Source organism: Raphanus sativus, chromosome 4, assembly GCF_000801105.2.
Source record: "Raphanus sativus cultivar WK10039 chromosome 4, ASM80110v3, whole genome shotgun sequence".
NCBI lineage: Eukaryota > Viridiplantae > Streptophyta > Magnoliopsida > Brassicales > Brassicaceae > Raphanus > Raphanus sativus.
In genome coordinates, this window is record NC_079514.1 from 5,856,100 (window position 1) to 5,882,943 (window position 26,844).

The 26,844-nt window shown below is 27.6% G+C and overlaps 2 protein-coding genes, 2 long non-coding RNA genes and 1 pseudogene across 4 annotated transcripts; 1 reads left to right on the plus strand and 4 right to left on the minus strand.

Annotated features, from left to right (window-relative positions):
• Window positions 1-783: 783 nt before the first annotated feature.
• Window positions 784-1,716, minus strand: LOC108848870 (uncharacterized). The gene is made up of 3 exons (XR_008944441.1): window positions 1,388-1,716; window positions 1,197-1,291; window positions 784-1,105 (listed from the first exon to the last, which is right to left on the minus strand). It is a non-coding gene; the product is annotated as an uncharacterized LOC108848870 (long non-coding RNA).
• Window positions 1,717-7,036: 5,320 nt separating this feature from the next.
• Window positions 7,037-8,723, minus strand: LOC108848869 (aspartic proteinase A3-like). The gene is made up of 5 exons (XM_018622325.2): window positions 8,386-8,723; window positions 7,799-8,301; window positions 7,585-7,701; window positions 7,447-7,502; window positions 7,037-7,322 (listed from the first exon to the last, which is right to left on the minus strand). The coding sequence occupies exons 1-5, from the start codon at window positions 8,690-8,692 to the stop codon at window positions 7,229-7,231; spliced, it is 1,077 nt and encodes a 358-aa protein (XP_018477827.1). The 5' UTR covers window positions 8,693-8,723; the 3' UTR covers window positions 7,037-7,228.
• A 4,348-nt stretch (window positions 8,724-13,071) lies between these two features.
• LOC108848867 (putative F-box protein At5g66830) lies at window positions 13,072-14,484 on the plus strand. The gene has a single exon (XM_018622323.2). It carries the CDS (start codon window positions 13,150-13,152, stop codon window positions 14,311-14,313), a length of 1,164 nt encoding a protein of 387 aa, XP_018477825.1. The 5' UTR covers window positions 13,072-13,149; the 3' UTR covers window positions 14,314-14,484.
• A 348-nt stretch (window positions 14,485-14,832) lies between these two features.
• Window positions 14,833-15,426, minus strand: LOC108853675 (uncharacterized). The gene is made up of 3 exons (XR_001949756.2): window positions 15,258-15,426; window positions 15,121-15,164; window positions 14,833-15,041 (listed from the first exon to the last, which is right to left on the minus strand). It is a non-coding gene; the product is annotated as an uncharacterized LOC108853675 (long non-coding RNA).
• A 1,691-nt stretch (window positions 15,427-17,117) lies between these two features.
• LOC108850093 (putative defensin-like protein 234) lies at window positions 17,118-17,556 on the minus strand (annotated as a pseudogene).
• Window positions 17,557-26,844: the final 9,288 nt, after the last annotated feature.

Genomic DNA, 26,844 nt, shown 5'->3' on the forward strand with positions numbered 1-26,844 from the left:
CCATGATCTCTGCTCTCAATGGTGGTTTTAACGCTCTTCACGTCTTCTCTGATTCTCAGATTTTGATCAATCTGGTGATCTCCAAACAGAGAAACCTTGAGATCGCGGTTATACTCACTGACATCTATCTTCTAATTCCTCTGTTTCATGTAATCAAGTTTAAGGCTATCCACTACAAGAAAATAGTCATATTGCAATAGTGATATATTGTTGCAATATGCTCGTATATTGTTGCAAATATGAAATTGCAATAAAATTGTAATAAATTTTAACTTCTTGCTGTTTGAATGTTGCAAATTCATGTTTGTCGCATACATGTAGCAAAATTAGCAACAAAAAAAGTTGTTGCTATTTATGTCATACTATTGCAACAATTTTTTTATTACAATTTTGTTGCATATTTACAACGTATTTTGTAACCCTAAATAGTGGAAAGATTGCTACTTAAAATATATAGTAAACAACATTGCAAATTTGCAATTAATTTTTTTTCTTGAAATTTAGTAGTCTTGGTGCAAAAAAAAAAATAATATTATTTTGGCACAATCAACATATGGATGCAATTTAAAATTGTTACGAAATCTGCTATAAAGATATAGAAAATGTTGTTGTAATTTTTTTTTATAATTACTTTTAAATAATAAATTTGGTGCAAATATTTTGTGACAGTGATTAACAAATTAATAGTTGATATTATCTGTCTTGCATAAATTAATTATTTTCGTATTTTTGTTATAAGAAATATTATATGTGTTATTTATTTTACATTAAATACATTTATAATAAACAAAAGTCAAATGACCATCTTTATTAAATAAATTGAAATATTAAAAATTTCAACAGTGCATTAATAGAGAAAAAACCCAGCAATAATTTGAAACTGGAAAGAACTAATAAAAAATTAAGAAAAATAACTAAAGCATCCAATTAAAACTTAATTGTTAACACTCTTGGATAGATAGCTGGCCAAAACTTATTCTCCAAGCCCTCAAGATTGTTCAGCCTTTATTTGATCTTTCAATGACGACTGTCATTTTACCATTGATTGAAACTTCACTAAGAAAGCTCTTAGAACAAACACACAACCTTTTGTGGAATCAACCAACTGTAGAATATAATATATGTAAGACAAAAAATCTATGAAGAAATCTAGAAAAAATATATAAGAAGATTTTAAAAGTACTATATTGCACTACCTTCAAATATATTTCATTCTTTTTCTCAGAAAGTTAACTCTTCAGTTGTTAGGATATCATCTTGAAGCATATGACATCATTGCCATCTGATTCATCTGAAAATTTTACAAGATCAGCCTTAACACATAAAAGCAATTAATGAAGGATATATAACATACAAGGAAAAAGAAGAATTATTGGAGATGAGTTACTTCGGAAGAAATACAGTTCGCAAAAGTCAGATGAATTATTAAAAACACCCTATAAGATGTACCTGTATATATATATGAAAAGAATAAAATCTAAGTGACTCGTGATAATTGGTATACATATCTTTTATTGTTATTATCGAAACAAACTAAAATCAAGTGACATATAAGTCGGAAACAACATTGGCACAATAAAAATATTCTAGTAGTTGCTAAGGGATTACAACAAGAAAGATTACGTAAACAAATTAATTACGTACGTTTTTTTTTTTGACTAGATTTGAATTAATTACATACGTTACAATCCATTTAGCAACAATGAAGCAAAAAAAAATTTGAGAAGTTACCTGTGGCTGTTCTGTATCTTCTTCACGTGATTACGGACTAGCCGACATAGTAAAACAAGAACTTGGCAGAGAAGAAACAAGAATTATACTAAAACTGACTGTATTAGTAAAACATATTCAAAAAAAACATGAGATATGTGTCTCTGGAGATTCGAGAAGAGGCCAAGTTAATTAAGAATTCTTAACACTCACATCAAAGAAGTGGCAAAGCCAAAAGTACATAAGATGGTAGTCTCTTAGTATAAAACAATGTTTGATTTATGCAAATAGTAATATGCTAACTATAAAGACAAACAGTAGTGGATGACCTATGGAGTTTCAAAACACGCACCTGTCCCAGTTTGAATCAGTGAAAGGTTGATCAAATGTCTGAATTGCATTGTTTGAGAATCTTGAGATAGTACATCATCATGATCTGAGTATAGTTCCTCATCAAGGACATCATGAAGGTCGACAAATTGTTCTTGTTGGTCAGCTAAATTGTCGACTGTGATAAATGGATCAGCCACAGCAATTATTTCACCACTCTCATATTGTAGCTTAGATGAGGATATGATATAAAATATACCTAATCTGCTTGGCTAGCAAAGATAAACGGATCATGTTTTCCGTATCGTCTGTCGATTAACATCAATGACCCCATATTTGTTTATGCGTATTCCTTTATCCATTGTTGTGTCATACCGATTGCATCTGAAAAGTATAATTCTAAAACCAACAATTCTTAGATAATACATCTCAAATATTTGTGTTATGATTACGTAACATTCTGATTCATTTTTGTTTTGAATAAGAATTAAAAGATATAATTACTGTCATGTTTTTCGTCACATATTGTTTTATATATCTTTTGCAAATTAGCAATGATTCAAAACTGTTGAATATTTCTAGCAAAATTTGCAAAAAAAATTGTTTATGTTGCAAAATGTTGCATTTTAGTAATGAAAACATGCGACATATATTGTGGTTGTGATTTTGCAATGAAGTTGTAATGAAACTGTAACGAATATTCATTATTGCAAAAGTATTGCAATAATCATAGCAAATTATCAACATAAATGGATGTTGCAATTTTTTTGTTGCAATATAGTTATTTTCTTGTAGTGATCCCTAGAGCAGCTAACGATAAAGCTGACTCCATAGCCAAACATGCTCTCTCCTCTTTGTACCAACCTTAATTTCCGGTTTAATAAAATTCTGAATTTACACAAAAAAAAAAAGGGAATACTGACCAACTATGCTGGTGACCAAAGCTCTTTCTCAAAAAAAAAAAACTATGCTGGTGATTATCTTTAGGATAGGTCTTTACTAAAGACTCTTTAGGATAGGTGCACAAAAAAATGTATTTCAATATTTATTAGGAATCATGTCACACCCCTACTTCTTTAATGGATCCGCCAATGACCAAAACAGAATTTCATTACGAAAACCTATCACTAGCTATAATAATTTTGAATCACATCTAACTGTGAAAGATTAAAAGAATGCTTCATATATTAATATAAAATTAAATGGGTAATGACAGTTGTAAAATCTAAATGCGAAAGTATAGTAACTTTGGTAGATGAGTCCATTTTAATCTGAAAATTCGTAAAATAAAATTAAACTAAACCATTCGGGGTAAGAAGATTATGATCCATGTAATATAAAAATACAGACATATAAAACAATTTTGGCTTTGCATTGTATTTTAAACACGAATTTAATTTGCTTTACTATTTTCATAAAACTCGGGAAAGATTTATAACTTCTTAGTTATATCTAAATTAACTTTTGTGTATATAATTAATTAAGAAACTGTAACTTTAATAGTTTGAAGTGTCTTCAAAATTTAAAATGTTGCGATTTCTTCAGTGTTGAGTTTATATATGATAATTTATCTGAAAATTATATCAGTTGAAAATAACATGAATCAATTATTTTTGTATTATAGATTAATAAAGTCGATTAAAAATATTTAATATTATATAAATAATATTGATATTATTTATACTAGTTGAGTTGCTAATCATGAAACAAACATCAAAATCCAAGTATATAATGTATATCATTGGGAGGGTTTGAGTATCATACGACGTGACAGTTTCAAACGATCGGTTAATCCCATCCATGACCAAATCTAGAAAATAGACAGACTAGATGAGTATGCGTATATCTGGAATCTAACATGGAGAAATAGAGAACAAAACAGAGCCAAGGTCAACTTGCCAGACACAAACCAAAGGGCTGAGTATGTGACCAAAACAGTGGTCATCATGAACCGGTTGTATGTAAACCGGCAAGTCATCCTTGGCTCAATTCCACTCTCTGTTCCTTCATGCAAGACCTTCTGACACAGCGAGAGACTCCCATCGTTGTCTCTCGATCTAGAGCTGCTTTTCAAATGTGTTATCTTTTCCTTTGACTCATGTGTTGTGGTAAAGTCTAGTTGAGATGCATTGGCATTTATAGGCATACAAAGGCGACAGATTTTGTATATTATATTATCCTTGATTCCATTTCCGATATGCATGGTTGGGAATTTTGACTAAAACCCTAATTCATCAAGAATAAAGTTTAAAAGTTGGAATTAGAGAATATAATCTAGAAGATGGGCTGACCAATATTTTAAAAATGTCCACTTTCCGATTTATTTCGAATAGTTTATATTCGTTCCACTACTTTAGTGAAATATGTAATTAGGTAACACAATAAATATATGTAGATCGTCGCAGAAACCAATAGAAGAATTTCATTTTTGTGGATAAGTGGAATATTTATGATCGCATGCGTGTATAAGTATAATAAATACTTTAAGGCATTCTTCAACAAGAAGATTTACATGTTCTAGAGTCTGTAAATTAACGTCAGCAAAAATGATTTAGAGCAGGTGCGAGTCTAGATATGATTTCTTAGCTAGGGGTGTACAAAGCGTATCAAATAAATCAAAGGGTGCATAAAAAAAAAACAATGTTCTATTCTATCTAGTTTTTTTTTCTCTCATTTTGTCATACAAAATGAAAAAAAAAATATGGATGCACATACATTCATTGTCTTTGCTGTAGCTTCGCCACTGATTTAGAGAGCTTACATCAATCTAAATCCATTAGAGAGTTCAGTTAGTAAAATTTTTATTTTAGTGTTACAAGAAAAAAAATTTTGTTTTTATATATACTAGGAAACAACCCTGCGCGTGAAGAGTGAACGTAAATTGTTTAATTAAAAGTTGGACTTTTAAATGGAGTATGTGATAATTTTCAAGTTATTAAATATAAAATGTATTTTACATAATTTTAGTAGATTAATAAGTTGTGTAATTGAACAATAAATGAATAGTAAATATATAATGTACTTATACAAAAATTAGAAGTAAATATATAATGTGTATATTAACGGGAAATATTATTATATGTGTTTGAAAATTATAAATAGTTCTAGTGTAGCATTGTAAAGTTAAGAAACGTAATCATCTATCTATCTTATTAAAGCTGAAGTACAATTTCGGTGTGTTTGGATACTTGGATAAGAGTATTAAAAAAAATTGGTGTGTTTGGTTATTTGGATAGCATTTATAAAGAATAAATTTGTTTGGAAACTTGGATTATAGTTAAAAAATTGTTTGGAAACTTGAATTGTATTTTTATTAAAAAATATCTCTATCCAAATAAAATCAGCAAATCCATTTAAACTTCCTACATTTTAGGAAACCACTAATTGATCATATATGTTTTCGTGATACACAATATTTTTCTCCTAGATTTTTAAATTAAATAAATATCATTCGAATATTATAAATATCGTAGGAGGTTCGAGTTGGATCATTTTCGGTCCGGGTTGGTTTGTAGCAACCAAAAAATATATCAATAAACTTTCATTTTAAATATGGCAGTAATAAATAATTTATATATTAAACTGAATTAATATATAAATATGTTATATTACTATGTAAATAATTGTTTATAGATTCTTTAGTTGACTAATTTTTGATATCCTTATATTGAAAGAAATTTATTTAAAAAAATTATATGAACTGAAGAAAAAAAAATATAAAAGTACTGTACATTTGAATTCAAAATCATTTTTTTTTACAACAAACTAGACAAATATGTTGAATTGTATACAAATTACAATGTAAATATTTAATTAATATAGAAATATGTCACATTGTTTAAACAAAGTATCAATGTAAAAGTATTGTACAGTTATATTCTAAAATTATTTATTTTAACAATAAGCCAAATAAATATATTGATTGAAAAGGGAATAAAATAAAATAAAAAAACACATAGTTTACTAGAGGCACTCTAATATGTCGAATTTATTATAAAAAAAGTTTTAATAAGATAAATACATTTAATAATTACAAACAAATAATATTTTTCATAAAAGTGAAAAATAATACCCGCACTTCGGAAACGCGGGTCAAAATCTAGTCTTCAATTATTTTCTTTATTTTTCGTTGTGTGCGTTTTATTTCTTGAGTTGGCTCATTTATTTCATTTTGGTTGTTGTCTTCAATATGTTTTAACTCATTTGGTGGCTTTCTTAATCTCATTTTCTTTGTTTGATTTCCTTTACAAGAAATAATGTCTTCACTTCCTTCTCCTTGGACAACACTTGCATGTTATATTTATTAAAAAATTATATTCTATTTACTTTTTAAATTAGAAACAAAATATAAAGTAAACAATTTTTAATCAAAATGGGTTGCTTATGATACTTGTGGCTGTTAATCCTGCTGAAGTTGAGTTTGAAAACTTTTCCAATTAGTTTTCAGATAAAAAAAGAGATAAATGTGTTATCACTTAAATCATTATATGATTGCTCCTGCATTTTATGTTAATTTTAGATGTTAGTATCTATTTATACACTATAGTGTAATAATATTTATAAGTAGTACCCTTACATGTAATTTAATCAAGTCTGTTGCAGATTTACCCATAATCCTTGTCATGTCTTTTTGAATGTGGTTAATAATTTTAATACAGTAGTTTGAAGTGTCTTCAAATTTTAAAATGTTGCGATTTCTTCAGTGTTGAGTTTATATATGATAATTTATCTGAAAATTATATCAGTTGAAAATAACATGAATCAATTATTTTTGTATTATAGATTAATAAAGTCGATTAAAAATATTTAATATTATATAAATAATATTGATATTATTTATATACTTGCTAACCGTGCACAGGAAACACCAGCTTCAAAGTTTTGAACAATTTAGTCTTTTTAAGAATTTCTTTTTGCTAATATATGTTTTAGTTTAATTAAAAACAGAAACATCTTTCTTTTCTTGGGGGGCCGACACTCCTTGCTAACAGATTGATTGGACAACGAATAAAAATTAGCGTAGTTATTATTTTTGTTAAAATATAATAGACTAAAATACGTGTTTAGATAGCATTATTGCTACCATATGGGTAAAGTTTTTCGCAAAAGACTTTATTTAACTTGATCATCATCTGCAGCACCACTATTATTAGAAACAACAAGTTAAGTTTTGTTGTTGTTGTTGTGCTTATGTTGCTATGGCAAACCCAACTCTGGGTTTCTTCTGGTCTTGGAGGTCGAAGATTGTGTGATAGGCTCGCATAAAAGCGAGGCCTAAAAACCTACACTCACATCCAATAATTAATGATTAACTTTTAGTATTAGGAAACTTGTTTAGCAAAAAAAAATAAAAACTTTTTTTTTTAGTATTAGGAAAATTTTGATTGATACAGCTTCGCAACTTACCAGCGATGTGACTCCACAAAACGACTGAAGCACTTTCCACCATCCTTGGCTATGTACTTAAAGAAAAAAAACAAGAAAATGTGTCAACCAAACAATGGAGGGGGAAGGGAGAACAATTTTTGAGAAAATTTATCGTACATCATCTGGCGTGAGGGGAAAAAGCTTTCCCCCGATCGTGAAGAAGATAGTGGGCATCGTACGCATGGTAGAGCAACTCACCTTTCCAAGTGCTTTATTTATGTCGCTGATAGGTTTCTAAGAATATAACATATACTTTGACAACTTATCATGATTTTATCAAATAGAAAATGATTTCTCAAACTGAATACTCAATAGAATTTAAATTGCTTACCTTTGGACCCAGAATGTCAGTTATCCCAGAATCAACAATTGCTACGCATTGTGCTGCACAATGTCGAGTTGGTGTTTCACCAATGTGAATAGTTGTCATTTTAATTCTCCAGAAATTTCTTATTCTCCCATAGACGGGAACATACGTATGTTCCCCTTTAAAGTGGTTTGGGTCGAATCCACCAAACACTATTTGTCCACCATTTGGATCTTCATGTCTTCCGTCACCGTGGTAACTTCTAATCCAAAAAGAAAATATGTTTTTATTAATCAGTCTTTTGTTCATCATATTTTCCAAGACCGTAGTTGTTCCTTTCACCGCAAGGCTTGGAAATCCCAATCCTAGGATGCCATCATATACCACGTCTTCTATATGAGGACCAGGTTTTGTTGCCTGTATAAACTCTTGTCTATCGAGTAAAACTCCACCCACCATTACTTTATCTCGACCTAGGAAACCTGTTAGCTCCCCCTTTTCATATTTAAGATCCAAAACTCCTCCTCCTATGCAATTAAATTTTTGTATTTGAACGTAAGTATACAATTAGTCGAAGACGACGAAGAGTAAAAGAAAGGTCAATGAATTACCGCTCTGTATATAGGTTCTTGATGCTTTGGGATTGAACTTTTGATGCGGATGGACCGTTTTAGGATATGTACTAGAAGGTATCCAAAGATCGGCACTTCCCGTATCAAAAACAACTCTGAATCTCTGAGGTGGATCACCCACATCAATATCACCGTAGAGGACTACATCACGATAATTCACTAAACCTATAAAGCGGTTACCATTGATATATTTTTTCAGAATGACTTTGACAGTTCCATTCGATAATCCGTGACAGGATCCAGATAGTAGCACAGCTGATATGACAAAAAACCATATACTTTCCATTTTCTGAAGGTTAAAGTTTACAGTTTGTACGTATACGGCGATATTTATAACCAAAAGCTGTATGATGTAGTTGCGTACACAACCAACCTTACACTATTATACGTACAAACATTAATTGTGTTCTTTATTATCTCACACGTAAACAGGAAAAGTGTATTTACGTGTCTAACTTTTTAGAAATGCGTTTCTGTTATACATGAATCGTACATGCATTAAACACACCTTACGTATCAGTTTTCGTGTACATGCTTTTTGTCTGTGTGTGCAACATCTTTTTTTTTTTTTTTGAAAAAAAATGTGTGCGACATCTTTCATGCGTGTATTTATCGTTTACCGTACGGAAAATTTCTTAAGATTTTATTTGAGAAATATGATCACTTTCTTTAGATCGTTAAATCAGCTATGAAATAAAGAAAAATAATTGGTGTATATTATTAACCTATTGAATTAAGTTATATAAAAATCATAATAGAATAGCTTTAACTTGAAAAAAGAAAAAAAAAAGTAAAAATTGTAAATCATAAAGTTTGTGATACAAGTAAAGGCAGTAAGGCACACATAGAATGTAAACTGGGAGTGTATGTATACCCATCATAGTTTAAAAAAATTAATGTATTGGAGTGGTTTACTGGAGTTCTTAACACGGTTTTCCCAAAGGTATAGACCTGTCAACTGGAGATCAGAAATCCAACCGAAGTTGCAGAAGCCTCTTCTACCTGGTTTTCTTTACGGTTCTTGGAGAATAAAACTTTCTCATCTTTGTTTTGGTATCTTGGTGGTGATCAGATATCAACTTGAAGGCGGTGTGGCAATCGGTTTCAGCTCTGTTGCAGCTATGTGGCAGGTTCCAAATGGTTGCGGTTACAAATCAGTTAAACAGTTTTGACTTAAGATTTTTATCTCATTTGCGTTTAAAATATGTAAAGTCACCTTAATATATTAATTAAAAAAGATTTTTTTGTTTGCTACATTACGAGTTTATCTTACTATATCAATAACTGGAGATTTTAACTTAATTTGTTCGAAGTAACCGCACGACAATTAGCTAGCTCTATTGTCTCATCTTTTGAATCCATCTCATTTAACTGGATCTCGCGTGAGAGAAACGGTATGGCAGATGGACTGGCAAAGAATTATTATCGTCTGAACTCGCCACTATGGCAACGTCTAACTTTGCTTAGAAGAAAAAAAAGAAACCCCCACGACAATTATAAACATGTGGCCACACGAATATTAGACCATATGCTTTGGACCCCTCATTTGAATATTCATAAAGAAGGATTAGGACTGCACCTCTTATTAAAATATTAATTTGAATCCTTTTTCACAGGTCCGAGATAGAGATAACGTTAATAAGAAAACTTAATGTATTCTAATTTTTTTTAGTTTATTTCATAAAAACTTGGAGTAATTTATTTTCATATGAGACGTGATGTCTTGTGCTTACTTAGCAGTTTTAACTGCTCTTCTGTAATATTTTAGTCCTTGTTGCATCCAATAAGAGTTTATAGGATGTTTCCATTACAAGCCACAGAGCGGTCTGGGTTTAGAACTAAGTGATTTCATATGCGGAAAATATTTGATGAGATGTTTAAATGAATTTCGTAATGTGTTTAGTATGTTTAGCCAATGTAAATTGATGTTTATGGTCCTTAGTGGTGTTTATAATTATGTTATTTTTATATTTGATTAGGGGTTGGTCCGCCGAATTTATGATAATTTTTAAAGATATATTTTAGTTCTATAAACATTTAAAAATTACACTAAATGATATATATACACACACTATATTACATTTATAGATATGGAGGTCTAAGAAGACAAAAGTAAGACGGGAAATAAACACAACTAGATTATGACCCGCTCGACCGAGTGGGTGTTAATTTTCATTTTTATCTTTGTTGTAGTAAATGTTACCCATGATTTGCAATAGTTTAATTTTAATTGTTTCTTAGTTAAAATAGTTAGGAACATGATCTAAATTTGTAATAAGTATTTATTTTAATAAGTGATAATATATATTTTTAAAATTTATCTGATTAAATAATTTTTAATATGACATTTCTAAATACAATAATTTATAGTTTATATTGAGTAATTTTATTTGTCTTGTAAACTATCAATGGTATCATCCATACTTTTTAGAATATGACCTGCATATATCTGCACAAATATTTTTTTTTATGGATCAAAATTTTATGATAATGTATAATAAAATTGTTGTATATATTATTTAAAATACATGGTGCTCTATATTTTATATTTTCAACATTTATCATACTGAACTTACATTGGCATATTATTTATATGAAATTTAGTTAAGATAATATATTCATATGTTATTATATAAATTATTCTTTTTTTTTTAATTTTGTTAGTTATGATAATAATCAAATATAATTACATAAACTTTTTTAAAAAATACTGTTCATCAACTATTTAAAGCTAAGTTTATCAATTATTTCCAAACACACACATAAATAATAAAATAAGAAAACCAATGAATACTATATGTTTTATTAATTATTTTGTCATATTTTTTAGAAAAGGTAATTTAATAATATTTTACAATAATATTTGTTTACGGTTTAGAAAAATAAAACAAATATAAATTAAAAAATAACATTTTTAAAATGAAAATTTAATAATTCTTTTTATTAATATGTTACTATTTTACAATATGTTTTTAAAATTATTTTGTAAAAATTAAAATTTCTAAAAAAATTTATATTTTTTGTTTGATTCGTATTTATCTATAGAAAATATAAATAATAACTAATCTTATTAATTCCCATAATTATTTTTAAAATTATTTTCTTGGTATAACATAAAAAGGAAAAGTACTATGAAATCATTTATTTTATATAATTGTAATAATTTTTTAATTTTATTAAACTTATATTGACACCATTTTAATTAAATAGGCTTTAATATAAGGTTCATCATCAACAAACAATAAATACGGAAATTTTTTTATTTATTAATTAAATCATTTATAATATCATGTTTATCACCAGATTATTTAAAAAGGAAAAATTACCATATTTTTTGTTATGATATAAAAAATAAAAATTACTACGGAATCATTTATTTTAGATAATCATAATATTAAAAATCCATTTATGTTCAATATCACTAATATTTTTACATTTTTTCTTGTTAATTAAATCATTATTAGCAAATATATATTTAATTAGCATATTATATTTAATTATTGTAATGGTATATTTAAAATTTTGATATGTGTTAAACTATCTCATAATTTAAAATAAATATACTAAGATGATAAAATCGACTTTTGTTAAAAAATTAATTTTTTAGTAATTTCCATTTTTAAAATATAATTATCATAATTGTATTTTAAAAATATATAATATATATATATAATAAATGAATTTACCTTTTTGACGAATCATCATTAATATAATATATATATATATATATTTACTCTTCCTTCTTTCTTGGTATAATATAAAAAGGAAAAGTACTACGTAATCATTTATTTTATATAATTATAATATTTTTTATTTTATAATATTTATATTTACACCATTTATTTAAATAGGCTTTAATATAATGTTCATTACAAACAAACAATAAATAAGGAAAATTTTGTATTTGTTAATTAGATAATTTATAATATCATGTTTATCACCAAATTATTTTTAAAAGGAAAATTACCATATTTATGGTATGATATAAAAAAGAAAAATTACTATGTAATCATTTATTATAGATAATCATAATAAAAAAATTGTATAATTTTAAACACATGTCATAATCTTAGATTTATAATTGACATCTGTCACGATTGTGTTAATTAGTAACTTTGAAAAATCAAATTTTATATAATAAAATATAATTATTATTTTATTATTTCCTAATATGCAGAAAAACATAAAATAGGAAATAATACATAAATATAATTTGTATAAAAATATTTATCCCGCACAAGATAACCCAGTAAATATACTAAAACGTGATGCACAAGTAGTTTCCAAACCTAATAATTAACCTACCAAATGGTTCCTCCACCAACTTCACCAGAAATCACAACACAAAACAATCCTTCACCTACTAATAAAAATAAAATAATCTATGTTAAAAAATAAAAATAAAAACAAAATACTAAGCACCTCATCAAGTTACACAACATTGCAACACCTAAAAACCTAAGTAACAACCCGCAGCCTAACGCGGACACACCGCAGCCTAATAACATATCTATTTATATAATAATGCAATATATCTAATGGAAACGCATGGGTTTATCTTATTTAAAGGTTAACCGATAATCCTTACCTAAATATAGAAGAGTTGTTCACGTCTCTTTTTTTTTTGATCAACCGAAATTTTTGTTGTTCACGTCTCTAAGAGGTGAGAGTTAGCTCTTTATAAACTTTCTCCAATAGAAAGATAGAAAACGAAAAAAACTATTTTCTCCCATATTCCGCCTGATGGCCTCTCACGTTGTCTCTGTTATTGTAGTCACTCCATCAGGACCAAAAAGAAATCTCCATTGCTGGTCCGAGCTTCCTCTAGATCTCATGCGATTGGTCTTCGAGCGCCTTGGATTTGCTGATTTCCAGCGAGCTAAATCCGTTTGTCCGTCATGGCGATCCGCTTCGAGACTATCTAAGCCAAACAATCAAGTCCCTTGGTTGTTTCTAATCCCGAAGGACGAGAACTATGGTCTCTTGTTCAATCCTGAAGAAAAAGACAAGTTTTACAAAACTCAAGATCTCGGCAACGACTTTGGAGAGAGTTCTTGTGTGGCGACATATAAAAGCTGGCTTTTGATGGTAACTTATACTGAGGAGGTTTGTCTGTATAATCCCTATATCTTAGATCTTTTAACACGAGAGAGGATCAATCTACCGAGTTTTGAATCATGTTATGGGCTCATCTCTCCGGTGTTGTGGATAGACGAGAAAACCAAAGATTACCTTGTTATAGGGATGTTAGATGAAGAAAATATGGTTTCTATCAAGAAAGAAGATAACTCGTGGAAACCAATCACCCAGCTGTCATTGTCATCTATCGAGGATTGTTTTAGCATGATATACAAGGATCACAAGCTTTACTGTCTCAATTATTATAAACTCACCATTTTTGATTTTTCTGGACATGTTCCCTTGCAAGTTTTCAAAATCAGCGTACGTAGATGCATAGAAAGAGCAGTAGGTGGAACCACTAGAATTCCTGGGAACATCCCATGCAAACGCTATTATTGGGCTTGTTATAAGAATAATGTGGTAGTCACTGTAGATGGGGATGTCTTAATTGTTAATAGCATGCGGAAGGAGATGTCCTACATATGGAACTTTAAAATCTACAAGATGGGTTCATCGAAGGGGAGCAAGTGGGTGGAAGTTGTTTCTTTGGGAGATGAGGTGATTCTTCTGGAGTTGGGTATCACAGTGCTTGCCAAGGACATTGAAGGAATCAAGAGAAACTCGATCTACTTTAATGGTTCTGATTCAGTAAATCCATATGATGAAAATGATATCTTCATATTCAATCTCGACACAAAGAAGGTTGAACAACCACATAAATTTGTTTGTTCGTCCGTCTTATGCTCTAATGCAAGATGGTTCTTACCAAGTTTCAAACGCGAATGATTAATTATGTTTACTACATTTTTGTTTGTGTTTTCTTTCTATGAGGGGTTTGGAAATAATCTCATTTGATTACGCTCGTTTCATTTTATAGTTTCTATGTTTTAAATTCTCAAGTATGTATCTGATTTTTAATTTGTGCTTCTGTGATTGTATTAAATTTTAGTTTTGATACACTTTGGCCAAAACCAGGGGCGGACGTATGATTAGTACTCCCTCTGTTTTTTTATTCTAAGTAATAGTTTTATCTAAAAGCACAAGTATTTAGAAAAAGACATTTATAACTCTAGCATTTAATTAAAGTAAAAAGAACTAATAATAAATCACATTTCTAATTTTGTTTTCAACTTTTTATTTAAATATTATTTTATTATATTATTTTTTGAATTGGACTTTGAAAACAACTTAAATTGTGAAACAAACAAAAACCTCTAAAACTACTTATATATAGAAACAGAAGGAGTATTAATTAACTGGTTTCAACAATTAAATAGAGAAAAAACTATCATCCAAAATGGGTTCAAAGAGGAATCATACCTATCGTATGAAGGTTCAATGTGTGGAAAACTGACCAACTATGCTGGTGATTTTCTTTAGGATATTTACACAAAAAATGTATATTTTAATATTTGTGTGGTATCAGGTGACACCCCTACCTGTTATGGTACGCCTGTAACATAGTCAATTCTTTGTGTCTTAGAATCCTGATAGTGAAACACTGTATGGTAAACCTACACCCAAATCAAGCGATTATTTATCAACTTACAGAATTATGAAATTTCTGAGTGATATAATTACTTCACAACTTACCAGCGGCGATCCACATCAAAACGACTCCAGCGTTGGTCTACAGTCTACACGATTTAAGAAAAAAATCAAGAAAATGTGTTAACAAAAAAAGGGAGAGAACAATTCAGAATCTGAATCAACAACACCGCTAAACCCACCAGCGGAACGTGCAGTTCATTTCGTAACATTATTTCCGGCAGAGACAACGGCAGGGGTGGAAAGATATAAAAGAGAACAGACGTTGAGCAGATGACGGTTTTCGGGACGTTTTGCCCATCGGAATAAAGAAGGCAAGGTTAATATGTCAAGCGTGACTTGAAGATGGCAAAGCATATAAAGGCAAATGAAGGCTGTGTGTGAAATTTACGTGACTTTTAATTATACAGCCCCTTTCTTATTTTTTATATTTTTCTTTGATTTTTTTTGTGGGGGCGGGGGGGGGGCACTTCTCTCTGTTTTCTTACAGTTGAGTCACATACACAACCATGTTCTTCGACTAATCATCAATGACTAATCATCAATCTCTCGTTTTACAGGAAGAATAAAAGCAAATACTAGATATCAAGTGGATGAGCTGAGAGGTATAGCTTTCAAATGGTTGGACCGTCGATGGACTAGACTAGTCCAATTTATTTTAGACGGCTATGAACGCAACCAATTAATAAATATTCAATTGGACAAAAAATGAGTTGGTCCATGGTCCAATGGGACTATCAGTTACCACTCGAGTGGTGGATTGGAAGAGGATTACCTCTTAGTCTCTATCTTCGTGGTGTGGTAATTGCAAGGATTCGGGATGGGATGAAGCTTAAGCATCTCACGCTCCCTCCTTTGGAGATGTTCCTTTGTGGAGAGCCAGAAGCACATATTGCAGAAAACACCGCTTATAGACATTGGATGAACAATGGTAGATTAAATGGACAATGAGTATCAATGAACTCACAAGAACATATTTCCATAATGTTTTTCTTAAAACATAGGCATTGTCATCTCTTAAGATTGCTGGAATTAACACAGTATTGGAGAATCTAGTCAGAAAAAAATCAATAAGCCAACCGATTTTCTCTAAATGGATGGCTTCTCGCAAGGGAGCTGGACCAGCTGGTGACGAAGATCAAAATGTTGGACAGATGATTTTTAGTGGAAGCGACCCGAAGCACTGGAGAACATTTTAGTCTAGACGACATGCGTTTGGAACATTGCAATGTCTCAAATTTATGTTGGTGGAAAAGATATCAAAGTTTGTTCCACAATGCATAGCAATTCTGGACTTTGGGACGACATACATTTATGACCCAAAAGGTAAGAGAAATTAAGTTTAGTTCGTATATACACCTCGGATTATATCGTATATTTTTTTACACATGTGATTCCATGCGCAAAGCTTGACACGTCTCTCGTGATCTTCTTGCTATTTGTGATCTCCTTCGTAGTTAGAGGAAAGGATCTATCCATTACTACAAGCATTGTACAATCCTAGTTTTGCTAAACTTTGAATTATTAATTTATGTCAAGAAAATGGCCTAAAATACATATTCAATTAGAAGCTGATTTATTAGCAAAAACCGAAGAAATCCATCAATAGCACATGATAAAAATCAATTAAATGTTTAATTTTGAGCATTTATGGTCGGGTGTTCCTGTGTAATATAAATATATATATTCAAGAAATTGCTATTTTTTCCTATATTTTACTTTACTTTTGCTCGACTTTAAAACTATTTTTTCTTATTTAAAACTTTCATTCAAAAATAAATTTATCACTGAACTTTAGAAAATCTCTGATGTAATTATATTTACTTTCATGAATTTACTTCGGATACTTATATAAGTTGTATGGATTTGGGGTAAAAGATCATGGTGGGCAACCACCTATAATAATTAGGTTTTGTTAAGTTTTGCTACTATTTTCTTATGATTTTTTTTTTGAAACTTTCGTATGATTTTAGACAACAACAATAACAAGTTTCTTCTGTATTATTCTCCATTATTTTCTGTTATAGAATTTTTAGCAAAAGCTAGCAACTAGAATGACACACGCATATATGTTCATCGCCAAGATCATGACAATTGCAACTATCAGGCCTACTGGCTTCACCTCTTTTCTTAACAAATTCGTTTATGCACGTTTTGTTTCCGTCAGGACCGCAGCCCCCCCATAAAAAGATCCTTCCCGTTCTCACCGCAACCCATTGGAGTCAAATTAGCTTCCACGTCTATTATTTCATAACAACCATACAAAATCGTAAAGTTTTAAGCATAAAAATCTAGTCACTGATAATTCAACAAATTTAAAACACTACATGTTCTTAAGTTTTTCCATGGAGAACGTATTTTAGGTAAAAGTTAAAGTGTAACTACTCAATAGAAACAGAAAATTGATGCCTTACCTTTGACATTGTTCATAATGAAGAACATGAGAATACAAGAAACCAAAAAAATACTAGCAGATCTCATGATTCTTGATGTGTGAGTTTTAATTTTCACTCTTTTGTGCCAGTTAATTTTTGATGTATTGTATTGGATGAGAGAATACAACCGTATATATATATATGTGCATATTCAACAAATGCCTTGGTAATCACGTGATTTGGAAAGTACGAATACAAAGACCAAATCCAAAATAATTAATGGGAATCTTTTAATTTTAGAAAGCAATCTTCAATTTATTCTTCAAAGCTAGGTCAATATATATAATTATATATGAATGTTACCGTTTGAGATGGATTGACTACTATAAAACATCAATTAATATCTTCAGTAATATCAGACTTTTTCTGTTATACTTGGTGATATTTTTAAAAAAGTAACTAGGTGAATGAATTAAATAGAGATTAGAATTTTTAATCTATAGATATTAGAATGGTAAATATTTTAGCCACAAATATTACATCTATATTATTAAAATTGAAGTACTTTTGGTACTGTTTGGAAACAAAGATAACATATTAAATCTAATCTATTAAAACTGAAGTACAAATTAAGACTAACCCTTAAACTTGCACAATATTTACAGTTTTATGTCACTGAATTAATTAATAAATCTAATGTTAAGTATTTATTCTATTTTCCTTATTTAATTAAAATTAAAACTACTTCTTCCTATAATTTAGGTAACCAATAAATTTACCATATTTTGATACTCTATGCAATCAATTAAATATAAATTTTCGTTAACACAATCATTAACAAACAACCATTCACAAATAATATGACAATCCAAAGAAAATGTTTCGCATGATGAAAATCGAGAATCGAGATCCTAATCTCTTCGATTTGATGTTCCTTCGGCTAAGCTAGAAACAAAGTTATTGCTACTCGAATATAAATTTGTAAATATATTATTTTATTTATATTTCATATAAATAATATCCCAATGAAAATCAAATATGTTAAATGCTGAAGAATAAAAATTAAGTATATAGCACCAAATTTTAAATTTGTATATATAACATTTTTGTCATGCATTTAAATTTTGGTCCATGAAAAAATATATAAAGTATATTTGTGCGGTTGGGCATGTCATATTTTTAAAATCTTAATGAAACGGTTGACGATTCAAAACAAAAATAAAATTACTCAATATAAATTATAAAAATATTGTATTTAAAATTTTCATAATAAAAATATTTAATAAATTTAAATTATAAAATATATACTAACTTTTATATAAAATCAATATTTATTTATAAATATGTGAAAATACACATGACGTTTAAACTAAAACGTCTCAATACCACTAAAATGGTAGTTTTACTCTTTTTAATTACTCAGGTAAGTATAATAATATACAGTTAGCAATATGGTCTTTCGGATACCCATTCAAATATGAATCGTTTTTTCAGGTATTATATTTTTGAGTTTTAAAATTAGGCTTCGTTCGAGTTTTATAAATTTTTTTGGTGACTTTTGAATTGGATCCTTCTAGTCCAAGTGAATTAAATTCTGATGTATTAGAACCTAAAAATATCCAAATAACTAATATATGTAAAATTTCAAATATTTTTACCAAAAATAATTATATTACCCGATTCAGATATTTTTATTTAAATTAAAATAACCTAAAAATTATTAAATGACCAAAAGTAATTATATTATCCGTTTTGGTTCGAATTCGATTATGATGTATAAGAACCTAAAATATTCAAATACCTAATATACATTCAGTTATGTAATGACACATCTAAAATATATGATATTAATTATGAAAAACAAATATCAGTTTTAAAATAATCAAAATTAAAAGCTGCACGGGTGTGCGGGTCAAGCTCTAGTCTATATTACTAAAACTGAAGTACTTTTGGTACTCTTTGGAAACAAAGATAGCATACTAAATGAGGATTGTTTGGAAACAAGGATAGCAGTTTAATTACTTCTTTTTATTTGCACATTTAACTATTGCTTTATAATAAATTAAGAATTATTTGTATTTCTTTCTTATTTGCAGATTCTTCCATTTTATTTAAAATCAAATATTTAAATCAATTAATTACAATGAGAAAAAGAAATACAAAAAATATCTAACTTATTAATATAGATGTTTTCTGATCTGAAAAAGGAATATACTCAGTTAAGCTTAATTGATTTGAAATCATAGTTTCCCGAAAATAATTATATTTAACAAACTATTATACTGTGATTCTCTACAAATCTAACATTCTAATTTAGATTTTTATTCGTTTTTATATAAAATAATATATCCCAATTCTTTAAATAATTCAAATTGTATGTAGCATATAGTACATATTAATATGCTACATCCATTTTTCAAGAACAAATATCATAAAATTAATATTAATTCATAGAAAACTAATGGAAAAAATTAAATCATTTTTAAATAAATAAATAAAAAGCAGTAAGTTAATATATGAATATTACAATTACATCAAATCGCATCAAATTATTAAATTATAAATATAATATTACGTACAGATAAAAAATTTATTATCAAACATCTAAATTATAAAATAATAAATTCTACTCTAAATGTAATTCACAAACATAAAAATATAAATGAGTATTTTATAAAATCAGTGGTTTCTGAATAAAATATGTATTTTATAAAATGAGTGGTATCTTTAAATAATTCAAATTGTATGTAGCATATAGATATATTAATATGCTACATCCATTTTTCAAAACAAAATATCATAAAATTAATAATAATTCATAGAAAACTAATGAAAAAAATTAAAACTTTGAAACATGGATAAAAGTATGCCAAGAAGAAAAAAAATAATGGCTTATGTTATTAATAAAAATTGGAAAATCCATTATATCAGTTTCGAAATATACAAAATGGACTCATCTAATTACCTAAAAACATTGTTTTGTCTAAAATAATCATAAAATAAATTTAAAATTTAAATAGATATTTCAAATCAAAATAATAATTTAAAATATGCATATATTCAAAATTTTATTTTTACTAAAATATTTTCCAATAACCATTATTAAAAATGTTAAGAAAAATACAACAAAAAGATTAATTTTGTATACCAACTTAAATTATGGTTTTTATATTTCACATTAAACTTTAAGAATATAATATATATGATTGTTTATAAGATTAATACATATAAAATACTATTACTTATATGATTAACTATATAATGGACCAATTTTTTTTTCTTTTGGCGTCGAAAGACTATTCTATTGTTTATATGATGGACCAATACAATTAATTATATGATTACATATATATGATACATAATAGTGACTAGGGCTGGGCGTTCATGTATCCATTCCGGTTCGTTTCGGATCTGTTTGGGTTTCCGGTTTCCAGGGTCAAAGTTTTCAGCCCTATTCATATATTTCTAAATTTCAGTTCGAATTATAACTAAGGCTGGACGTTCAAGTATTCGTTCCGGTTCGTTTCATATCTGCTTGGGTTTTGGGTTTCGAAAGTCAAAGATTACAGACCCATTAAGATATTTCTAAATTTCAGTTCGAATTATATTCGGATTTTCGCGGGTTTACTTCGAGTTCGGATAACCCATTTAAATTATTTTTTTAAATTTATCATATATTTTGAATTTCTTAAAATCTATAAATAAAATAATACAGTATAACCTCTTTAAATTAATAATCGATAGATTAATATCTCTATAAATTAATATAATTTCATAATCCCAAATTAAGTTTTTGGTTCAATTAGTATCTCGATAAATTAATAATCTCTATAAATTAATAAAAAATATAGTTTTGGTGTAGTCCCAACATTATTAATTTATAGAAGTTTCACTGTATATTGAATATAAATTTGAATAGCGTATGTCAGAATACCTAAACTTAACATATAAATTGGTTTGGTTTAAATTTTGGATCAAAAATGAATAATTATTTTAAATATTTTGGTGTTTTGAGTGTACTTCCACTATGTTAGATATTTATAGTTGACTATTTTATATACTTTCAAATATTTAAACCAACCAAAAAGTATCATATATATTTTGGGTGTTTTTATATACATTAAAACTAAAAATAATTAATATATATATATAAGTATATAAATTTTTTCGGATACATTTTGATATCCAAAATACTTTGGTTCGAATTGGTTATGGTTTCGGTTGTCTAAATATCAAAATTTTGAATAATTTGGATATTTAAACAATTTTGGTTCGGGTTTGGTATTACTCTTCCGGATCGTGATCGGTTTGGTTCTTCAGATTTGAATTTTTATCCAGTTTTGATATTGACATGAAAAATAAATAGCAATATATTTTTGAAATATACCCCCGCACGGGTGTGCAGATCAAAATTTAGTTTAAATTACATTGTAAATATTTAACTAATATAGAAATATGTCACATTGTTTAAATAAAATATCAATGTAGAAGTATTGTACAGTTGCGTTTGAAAATCATTTATTTTAAAAACAAATCAAATAAATATGTTGATTAGAGAGAAAACAAAACAAAGCTAGAGAAGCCATAGTTTACCAGAGACACTCTTTGTGTCAAATTTATTATAAAGAAAATTTCACTAAGATAAATACATTCAATAACTACAAACAAATAATATATTTTATAAAAGTCAAAAATAATACCCGCGTTTTCGAAGCGCGGGTCAAAATCTAGTACATGTTATATAATGAAAGATTGAAGGACATTGTGCATATTATAGAAAGTAAGCTTCGATTTTTTTTCAAACTTGTGTAATTGGTAAGGTGTAATTGAAGTAAATTTTGTGAAAATAAATCTATAAAAGTAATTTATAACTTGTGTAATTGGTTAGATTTTTATTTAATTATTTAGAAAACCTGTTTAATAATGTTTCTCAATTAAATCCCCAAATTTTTGTGTGTGATTTTTAATTAGTTATGAGAATTTAAATAAATTTATAGTAACTTTTTTTATATTAACCGAAACTAAAATGCGTTATGATGAATGCGTATATCAGTTTTCTATTCTTCTGCATTGCATAAATTACGGTCAAATCTAAATTTCCTTAATACGTATCTTTACTTGGAATAATATTATTTAAATTTGCATATGAAACTTAAATTTAAAAGTATTGTTGCAAGATTTAAGGGATTGTAAGAAAATTAATATGGAGTTTTTTTAATGGATTTTACAATTTTTCAAGATTGCTCATAATTTTTTATATACGACATTTATTTTACAATATAGAACAGTTTGTATTATTTCATCCCAAAATAAATGTCATGTATCCCATAAAATTTACTAAAATTATTCAAAATAAATGTCACCTACTAAAGTTTTATAGAAGAACATAATTATCAATCTTTTATATTTTCTAGTCCCTAAAAATGTCATGTATCATTTATGAATCATAAAGAAATTTAATATTATAAAAATATGAATTTTATATATAGTCAAAACTCTATCAGTTGTGACTACAGTAGAACCTCTATAAAGTAATAATCGATAAATTAATATACACTAAAAATCTCTATAAATTAATATTATTCATAGTCCCAAATTGAGTTTTTGGTTCAATTAGTATCTCGATAAATTAATATCTCTCTAAATTAATAAAAAATAATAATTTTGGTGTAGTCCCAATATTATTAATTTATAGAGGTTTCACTGTATATATATCAGACTATCCTATTAATTTCGTATAGATATAATTATAGAAAGTATTATATGCATATTGCGGAAATTAAGGAAGTCTATATTAAAATGATATTCGCCTTAAACTTAATCGGAAAGAATTATATAAGTTTCCAAATTTAATGTATGTCACCATTTATGATAATTTTGTAATCAAAATGTATTTTACAAAAAATTAGGGATTGCAAAAAATTTAATATGGAATTCCTTTTTGAATGTATTTTACAATTTTCAAGATTGCTCATAAATTTTATACACGATATTTTGATATTATAATATAAAACAATTAATGTATATTTTCTATCCCAAAATAAATGTCACATATCCCATAAAATACAAAATATTCATAAAAATAAATGTCATGTACTAAATTTTTATAGAATAACATAATTATGAATCGTTTATATTTTTCAGTCCCTAAAAATGTCATGTATAATTAAGAATTGTAAAGAAATTTAATATTATAAAAATATGAATTGTATATATATAGTCAAAACCCTATTAATTGTGACTATTGTATCATACTATCCTACTAATTTTGTATAACATTATAAAAACACACGTAACCAATTAACATGACCAAAATATTATGTTAAGATACAATTAATTTATAATGGCAAAGAATGTAATAAATATAGTAAGAAGAATTTTTACATAAAGAGGCTGCGAAAGAATATGGTACTGTCACGTAGGAAATGTCATTCTTGTTAATAACATATGAACATAAAGTTAATACAACATAATCTCTTTAAATTAATACTCGATAAATTAATATACACTAAAACTATAATTTAATATAATTTATAGTCCCAAATTGAGTTTTGGTTCAATTAATATATCGATAAATTAATAATCTCTACGAACTAATAAAAAATTATAGTTTTGATGTAGTCCCAACATTATTAATTTATAGAAGTTCCATTGCATCTAATAATACTCCTACTTTAGTATATAAGAGACTAGGGCAGGCCCGCCCTACGGGCGGGATTATAATTTTGAAAATAACTTAAATAGTTACAGTAAATATTTTTGATTTTTGTTTAATATTTGTTTTTATTTTAAAATGTTTTGCTCTATATTAATATGAATCATTATATTATTTATTGTTATTCTCTATTCACTTTCATTCTCGTTAAAATTAACTAAATTTTTTCTTACAATTAATAAGATTGTTTATTTGAATTTTATTCTGTTTTTATTTTGATGGTGTAGAATTATTGATTTATTTTTTTAATTTGAAATTATCTAGTTTTATTCATTCTCTTACATTATTTTATATCGTGTGTTTCATATTCGACTATATAATTACATATTTTATTTTTACACAGTTGTGGATCTATGTTTATAGTTTTTCTTAGAATTCTTGAAATACATATTCAAAATGCATTCTATATTTGTTTAGTTAGAATAACTTAACATATATCTTTTATATAAAAAATTATTCATTTTTGTTTTTATATTTGAATAACTTAACATATCTCTTTTATATATAAAAAATTAATTTTTGTTTTTATATTCTATTTTTATTTCTATATTTTATTCTATTTTTCTTAATAATTATTTTGATTTTTATTATGTGATTCCACCGGACATAAAAGAGATAGACATTTTAACAGAGGACGGCGATGCAAACCGATAACATGATCCTTGAAGTCATCGGCAAAGGAAACTACAGAGACGTGTGTGCAGCAGTCAACACGCACACGGGAGAAAAAGTCGTGATCAAGAAGATTAACAACGTCTTCGAACACATCTTCGACGTGCTTTGTATTCTCCGTGAGGTGAAGCTTCTTAGGCTCCTGAGGAGACTCTTGCTATTGAGTTCAAGAAAATGGACACACGTTAAACGATCAAGTCCATGATGCAAAAGATTAAATGATACAGTGAATTTTAGTAATAAGACATGGGACAAGACTTAGGTTCACCCTCTATGGTGAACCTTTAAATTCACCACACCATTTATGACCAATGAAAATGACATGTAAATAATTAAATAAAACATTATAAATTTATTTTAAAATAGTTAAAAAGGAATAATGCCAATTCTAAACCACAAATCTTGATTTTTAAACCCTAAATATTAATTTATAAATCCAAACTCTATACCCTAAACCAAAATCCTATACCCTAAACCCAAATCTTAGACCCTAAACCCAAACCATAAACCTTAAATCTAAATCTAATACCTTAAATCCAAATTCTAGACCCTAAACCCAAATCCTAGATCCTAAACTCAAACCGTATACCCTAAATCCAAATCCTAGATCTTAAACTCAAACCGTAAACTCTAAATTTAAATTTAAATTTTAGGGTTTAAGGTTTGGATTTAAGGTCTAGGATTTGGATTTAGGAAATTCGGTTTGGGTTTAGGGTTTACGATTTGGGTTTAGAGTATAGAATTTGGTTTTAGGGTATAAGGTTTGAGTTTAGGGTCTACGATTTGGGTTTAGGGTTTAGGTTTAGATTTAAGATTTATGGTTTGAGTTTAGAGTTTAGAATTTGGGTTTGGGTTTAGGGTATAGAATTTGGGTTTGGGGTCAGGTTCTAGGATTTGGATTTAGGGTATAGAATTTTGATTTAGGGTATAGGGTTTGGATTTAGAAATTAATGTTTAGGGTTTAAAAATTAAGATTTGTGGTTTAGAATTGTCATTAATTTTTTTAACTATTTTAAAATAAATTTAATATATTTTATTTAATTATCTATATGTTATTTTCATTGGTCATAAATGCTGTGGTGAATATCATAAGATATATATCGTCTTTCTGATGCATCAACTTTATTTTAATTTATTTAAATATATTTTTTATTTTTCTCTCATTTTCTATATTTTCTAGTTGATGTTAATGTTCAATATTTTAATATTACATGTTTTCTTGTAAAATGCTTTAAATTTAAATTTGTTTCTATTGACCCCTGTGTGTCACATGTTTTATAACTTTGTTTTAAAATTTAATGGGTCTAAATTTCTAAATAGAAAATTGCACATTAGTTCGATCCGTAAGTAATGAATTTGAGAGATAAAATGAGTCCAAAAAATCTGAAAAGTTCCACACAGAGTCACCAAATCCTCATAAATTACTGAAACTCATAAAAGATTTTCTTATTCGAATAGACATAGAGAGTCAAATTACAAAATAATAAAAATAACATTTTGCGTTTGTTTGGTACTTGAAATGCTATTTTGGTTTTAAAAATATTTTAACCTGTTTAATTTTTCATGTAAATGTTTACTATGAATATAATTTTACTTTATGTGAAAATTTATATTTATAATTTTATATTGATAAACCAAAAATCAGATTAGACTTCTTTTCTTATTTGTTCTTTTGAACCAAGCTAAGTGATTGAATATAACATTTAAAAATAATAAATCAATTTATGATGGGATTAATAAGGGTAATATGATATAGCTTTGTGAAAAAATTTGATCATATCCCCTAATCTCACGTATTAAACATTTTTTACTGTTTTGAGAAATACCTCATTGATTTTAACATTTAATTAGAAAAAGTTTAGTTGACAAAAAAAATTAGAAAAGTTTGTTGATTTGAAAATTTGTGGTGTCATTATTTTATAAACTTTTTTGTATCTCCTTGCATTAATTAACTTTTATTTGTAACGAATACAGTAATTAAAGTGCACAGCTGTGACTTCTCTGTCT